The 6,803-nt window shown below is 33.8% G+C and overlaps 1 protein-coding gene across 1 annotated transcript; it reads left to right on the top strand.

Moving 5' to 3' along the window:
• The first annotated feature begins 4,168 nt into the window (after positions 1 to 4,168).
• On the top strand, positions 4,169 to 6,513 carry LOC133303218 (uncharacterized). The gene has a single exon (XM_061503101.1). The coding sequence runs from the start codon at positions 4,737 to 4,739 to the stop codon at positions 6,258 to 6,260; it is 1,524 nt and encodes a 507-aa protein (XP_061359085.1). The 5' UTR covers positions 4,169 to 4,736; the 3' UTR covers positions 6,261 to 6,513.
• The last annotated feature ends 290 nt before the right edge of the window (positions 6,514 to 6,803 follow it).

The raw sequence follows: 6,803 nt of genomic DNA, 5'->3' as shown, positions 1-6,803 counted from the left end.
TTTGAGTATTTTGTTATTCGATCTATACTTAGATATCTGATAGTTGAGTATTGTTCCGGGGCGTATTTCATTTCAATATACCCTATATTAGTATATTTGAGTATTGTGGAATATTGGCCAAAAGACCAAGTCAACACCGATTATCTGTTGAGTAATCTTGAAGCGCCTGTCACCCGTGGAAAATTTATTAGTGCTTTCATATGGTCCTTCCATTCAAAGGTAATACATGGATAAAAAATAATTTTTTATTTCTTCTCTCTTTTTAATAGTTGTATGATTTTTATTAGTTCTTACTGTTAAGATAATTATGGTCCGGAATAACTGAAATTCTTCTCGTTAACAGTGCAATAGCTTTTTCCTTTTTCCCCCATTGATGTGCAGATGCGTTGAAATTTGATATGTTGACTTAATAATAGAAGATATTTTGCATCTTCCATTATATGATTCGGGAATCATTCTTGTTCACACTTGGCCCTTTTCAATTGGGCCTATCATATTGTGCCTGCTTCAGGGAAAAAGACGTAAGGATAAAGGACTTGTTAGGGTGATATTTTGGGTATCAGAGAAGCAGAAGCACGCATTTGTTGACTAATAGATTAGTTACTTTGTTTCAAAAAAAAAAAAAAAAAAAAAAAGATTAGTTACCTTTGTGTGGTGAGAGTTTAGACTGCGAGGGATCAGATAGAGTGGAGTCGTGTTTCATTCATGTTGTTGGACAGTGCATGTCGTTTTCTATAAACAACTTTTTTTTGTTTCTCTTTATTTGGTTATTAATTATTTTTTCTCATTTCCGCGTATTAAACCTATCCTCCTTTGATGTACCGACCGATAGTGTGTGGTTCGCTTTTTAATTTTAAAATTCCGCCCGGTGCTTGACTCGACGGAGGTATGAAATTATTATATAATTAATTTAACTAATAGGTTATTGGTTTAATCAGTTTTAATTAAATTTATATTAAATTATATAATAAATATATTATAAGATGTATTTTAACCAATAATTAAAGATAATTTAGTGGTAAGTGGTAACACTACTCATTCTCATAGACTAAGTTTGATTATAAGCCTATGTCAAAAATGAAATATTTTGTCCAATCTTTGAAAAATCGATGTAAGGAAGAAAACAGCTTGACCCGCTGGATTTCATTTGACGCGCGAGTCACTGAGATTCAACCAAATCAACTAGTTGAAATTGGTTCAACTGCATAACCGATTCAATGGCCAGCTTGAACTGATTCCCTCACTGGGTTACCAAAACTAAGGTTGACCAGATCGGTCCGATCCAAGTTTTAAAACACTGGTTCGGTCACCTTTTTTTTTTGGTTAAACATTATATGAAAATTCCTTTTATTATTTCTCCATGTATGTTTATTTTGTGACAGATTTCTAATTAATTTTTTTTGTCTTTGTTTATCATATAAGAGATTAGTCTTTGTATTTTTAAAGGACATAAAATGATATTATTTTAATCAAAACTACAGTATTTTATTTTAAGAGAAAGAGTTACACAATAAAAATTATAATGGAAAAAAATGAAAGATTTTTTTAAATTCAAATATTAAATAAAAAACAATCATTTTAACTAAAATAATTATCCTTTAAAAGGACAAACATTATTTCCATCGTATAATAGTATCAAACAGTCATTTTTATATCAATTTTAAAATCATTTAATAAGTATATAAATATATATATATATATATATATATATATATATATGGCAAAATGATTTGTAAAGTGACTGCATATAAGCATTGGTGCAGTCACCTAAAAACTACGTCGTTTAGGTTGGGATAAAGGAACTTCGCGTTCAAAATTAATTATAGAAAATGAAAATATTATATTTATTTTCATCTTTGTATAGTTATGATTCTCTACAATTAATGCTTTATATTTATTTTCGTCTTTGTATGGTTATGATTCTACATATTTAATGCTTTCACACTATAAAATAACGTAGTTTTATATGACTGCACCAATCCTTAGGTGCAGTCACTGTACATCCGCTAAACCCTATATATATATATATATATATATATATATATATATATGGGGCAGGATATTCTTACACCGGTGTAAGAGTTAGAAGTTTTACACTCAATCTTTACTATTGATTCACTTGTATCCAATTGTTCACATTACTAAAAAATTTGAGCCTTTGTTATCAAAAAAAAAAAAAAAAATTGAGCCCTTAGATATAAGTGGGATAAACGGACAAGATTAAGAGTATAACTTACACTGGTGTAAAATGATCCTGACTTATATATATATATATATAGGGAAAAACATTTCCTTGAGACAAATTTATTCCGGCCACCCCAAAACTACGTCGTTTTGATTATTTGTTTCCTTATATGTATTGATTCACCTTTGAATGATTATGATTTCCCTTTTTTCTCTCTTCTTTTATCACCAATGATCCATCTTTGTACGGTTATGATTTAGTAGCCGGAGATAACTTTATCTCCGGTAGCTTGAGAAATGATAAGCCCATATATATATATATATATATATATATATGGAGAGACATTATTTGACTCCAAAGTAAGACTTATAAGTCTTACTCCTCATCTCAGCCCTTGATTTTTGTCCATCCAACGGTTATAGTTTAGGAAATCATAGTAATTAATTAATTATTAATTACATTGTAAATGACAACCGTTGATTTCTCCATCAACAGTTGAGATGAAGAGTAAGACTTAAAAGTCTTACTCTGGAGTCAAAAGAACACTCCCCTATATATATACATATATATAGAGAGAGAGAGAGAGAAATATTTCTCAAGTAGCTTGAGATAAGTTTATCTTCGGCCACCCTAAAACTACATCGTTTTATTTATTTATTTCCTTATATTAATTGATTCACCTTTGAATGATTATGATTTCATTTTTCTCTCTCTTCTTTTATCACCCTTCATCAATCTTTGTACGGTTATGATTTAGTAACCGGAGATAAAATTATCTCAAACAGCTTGAGAAACGATATACCTATATATATATATATATATATATATATATATATATATATATATATATATATATATAGGGAAAGATCAACTTACACCGATGTAAGAATAATAAATCTTATACCAAATCTTAATTGTTGATTTTCGTGCATCTGACGGTCGTAATTTATTGGGTCACACTAATTAATTAATTATTAATTCCTAATAAATTACAACCATTAGATGCACAAAAATCAACGGCTAAGACTTGGTGTAAGACTTCTCATTTTTACATCGGTGTAAGTTGATCATATTCCTATATATAAGAGGGATCGTTGGTGTATGTCAATCATGTCTATCATTCCATTCGTAGATATGGATTACATGACAACATATGACAAGCCCCTCTTTCTAAATCTTATAATCCTATTTTTTTGTGAATACATGCTTTAAAGCCAACTTTATATTATATTAAAACCAATCCTTCCAACCAAATAATATTGACACAAATGGTAAGGAGTTTGTGTCCCTTAACTAGAAGTTTCGAGTTTGAGCCTTGAGAATGAAAAAAATGATCTTACGAGAGCCACTCTCGATTTGGACACGACAATGCTTGAACCATACTATTCCGAAGGATAAATTGATTTAGGAGACTAAAAAAAATCAATCCTTCCAAAACATATTATATTAAAAAATTATGAAGTTATTCTGATCATGAATAAATTATTCTTCAATAACTTCTTTTTTTGGTATAACCTAGAAGAATCCTCATTCAACCTCCTCTGATCACCTTGTCCTCGAATACACTCTCCCTAATTCCTCATTCGAAGAGAGAGAACGTCCTCTGTTTTCCAAAAAAAATTCAAAAATTTACTTGAGACAAGATTTGAACACTTGACCCAAACAAACAGCTGAATTAACTCTCATTAGTTTGCATTCTTCGTATCCTAAGAGTTCAAAATTAATAACAATAATCTTTCACACACACAAAAACTCTTTAACATTGGAATAAAAAAAAAAAACTCTTTAACAAAGTAAAAATAATAGTGATTGATTATCAAAAAAAAAAAAAAAAAAAAATAATAGTGATGGACAAAGGAAGGCCCAGGGGGGCCCAACAGGCCCGGTTCGCTTTCCAATGCAGGCTTTAACCCACGGCTTCAGTGAGATGGTTCATCACGCTTCAGCTTCTTCCTCACTCTAATCTCTGTCTTCTCTGTTTCATTTTCATTTTGACGACTTTCGCAATAAAATAGTTTATTTATTTTTGTCAAAAATAATAAAATTAAAATTAAATAAGAAAGGGTCTAGGGTAGAGCTCAATGTTATGGATGATATGATGGAGAATAGCATCATCTTCACCATTGGTGATTCTTCGTCTTCTCCATTTTTCGATGCTTATTCCCAAAGGTACTCCTTGAAGATCCCCTTCCATTTTCTTTTTGTGTGTCTCAATTTCTAACTATAACTTTTTTCACTGAAAATATTAAGAATGATATTTTGTGTATAAAGATATAAATTTTACAATTTTGAAATTAAATCCATGATATGGTTAGGATTTTGTTGGGTTTTATTTTTATTTTCATTTTGTCAAAGTGGGTGTGTGAGGATTCTGTCATCTGATTCATAAATCTAGGGTTTTGATAATGGAGGGGTTGATAATGTTGTGGGGATTGATATGAATGATGATGGTGTTTATAAGGTTGTTTTGTTGAATTTTGTTTTTGGGATATGGCAATATTGTACCCACCAGCAATAGAATTCATCATCAACTAGATGAGGTGGTAGTCCAATGGGTGGTTCTCTTCTCACTTGTTGTTTGTCAATGGAGAATCATCACCCATCCACACTCTTGTCCATGGATTCAAGTGCAACTTCTCATGAAGAGTTGGATTTGGAGATGAATAGGCAAATCGTACTCTCACGTCCACCTGATATCAATTTGCCACTCTCAGCAGAGCGTAGCCCCCCTCCACAGCCATGGAATTCTGAGCCTTGTGATGTTTTAGATGTTGGTCTTGGTACTCAAGGATATGAGACTGAGAGTTTTCTCAACCTCCCCAAAGTTGGAAGGAAATGCGCCAAGCGACTTGATAGCATATGGGGTGCTTGGTTTTTCTTCAGATTTTACTTTAAGCCAGTATTGCTTGAAAAATCTAAGGCCAAGGTTGTTAGGGACACCAATGGTGTTTCGGGGTTTGATATTGATAAGTCTGATCTTAAGCTTGATGTTTTCATGGTTCAACATGACATGGAAAACATGTACATGTGGGTTTTCAAGGAGAGGCCAGAGAATGCATTGGGTAAGATGCAGCTGAGGAGTTACATGAACGGGCACTCTCGCCAAGGGGAGCGCCCTTTTCCTTTTAGTGTTGACAGGGGTTTTGCTCGATCCCACAGGATGCAACGGAAACATTATAGAGGACTTTCAAATCCTCAATGTCTTCATGGCATTGAGGTTGTTCCATCGCCGAATCTTATGAGTCTTGATAAGGATGAGCAGAAGAAGTGGATCGAACTCACTGGCCGAGATTTGAATTTCACAATCCCAACTGAAGCAAGTGATTTCAGTTCATGGAGGAATCTTCCCAACACAGACTTTGAGCTCGAGAGACCACCACCCTCGATCAAGAATGTTCCAAATCCACACCCAAAGAAGCTGCTTAATGGATCTGGGCTGAATTTGTCAACCCATCTGTCTAACCTCAGCAATGGTGACACGACTGACCTATCTCCTATCAACAACAAGAAAAGGAAGGACTTTTTCCTTTATGGGAATGATGAAGAATGCTACTTGGCTGTTAATCCTCCATCTGATCAGATTCCAGATTTGGAAATGCACCCAAGTGAACCACACTGGTCGAATGACTTTAGCGGCGTGATGAGAAATGTTTGTGGACCTGTTACAGCTGCAAAAACTATTTATGAGGACGAACAAGGTTACTTGATCATTATCAGTCTGCCTTTTGTGGATCTTCCAAGGGTGAAAGTTTCATGGAGGAATACTCTCACTCATGGTATCATAAAGGTTTCTTGTGTGAGCACATCTCGAAAGCCATTTATCAAAAGAAATGATAGGACATTCAAGCTTGCAGATCCATCCTCAGAGCACTGCCCTCCTGGAGAGTTTGTTCGCGAAATCCAACTCTCAACTCGAATTCCTGAAGATGCCAATATAGAAGCCTACTATGATGGACCAGGATCAGTACTTGAGATCATGGTGCCAAAACTACGCCCAGGATCAGAAGAGCATGAAGTTCGTGTTTGCCTCCGCCCTAATCTGGTGGGGAATGATCTCAATGTTGACTTTAGTTAGGCACTTATTAAAAATTATTGGGGTTGCCAGCATGGTCCGTAAATCATTGTTTTACTAACTTTGTACCATACAGTGTATTCTATAATACATGTGTTTCTTACAGTTGCCTCCCATTTTTTTTCCTTACTAATTGCGCTGGTTTTTGGGTCCTTGCATCTATTAGCTTTTGATTCTATATCTCTGAACATCCACTCCTAAATCCTCATCATTTGTATATATAATTATTAAATCTTACCATGCCTGTACTAGAACTTCTGGATTTAGTTGAAGTCTTTTTGTTTCCGAATGCACTTTTTTATCTTGTCCTCAGATATTAGATTCATTTTATGCCACACAAAACTATCTCCAATTTTTTATCGACTGTCTTCCTTCTGTGAGGAGAGGGGGGTTTCCTCCCATTGGTTCATTGAAATGATTCCCTCCCTCAAAATTCAGGAAATTTTTGAGTCTGATAGGTGTCGTTAATTTCTGCCACTATTATTAGAGTCGGTCTATGGGGTCACCCCCTTACAGGATAGAAAGTGTTAATACAACGGTTAATTG

The sequence above is a fragment of the Gastrolobium bilobum genome, unplaced genomic scaffold (genome assembly GCF_033153095.1).
Source record: "Gastrolobium bilobum isolate Gb01-03AN ecotype WA unplaced genomic scaffold, APGP_CSIRO_Gbil_v1 utg2244, whole genome shotgun sequence".
NCBI lineage: Eukaryota > Viridiplantae > Streptophyta > Magnoliopsida > Fabales > Fabaceae > Gastrolobium > Gastrolobium bilobum.
The sequence above is the reverse complement of the archived record's forward strand: the minus strand, read 5'-3'. Positions and strand labels throughout refer to the sequence as shown.

Bases quoted from the DNA above. Each gene is read 5' to 3' on its own strand.
- LOC133303218 (XM_061503101.1), top strand. From the start codon at position 4,737: ATGGGTGGTTCTCTTCTCACTTGTTGTTTGTCAATGGAGAATCATCAC.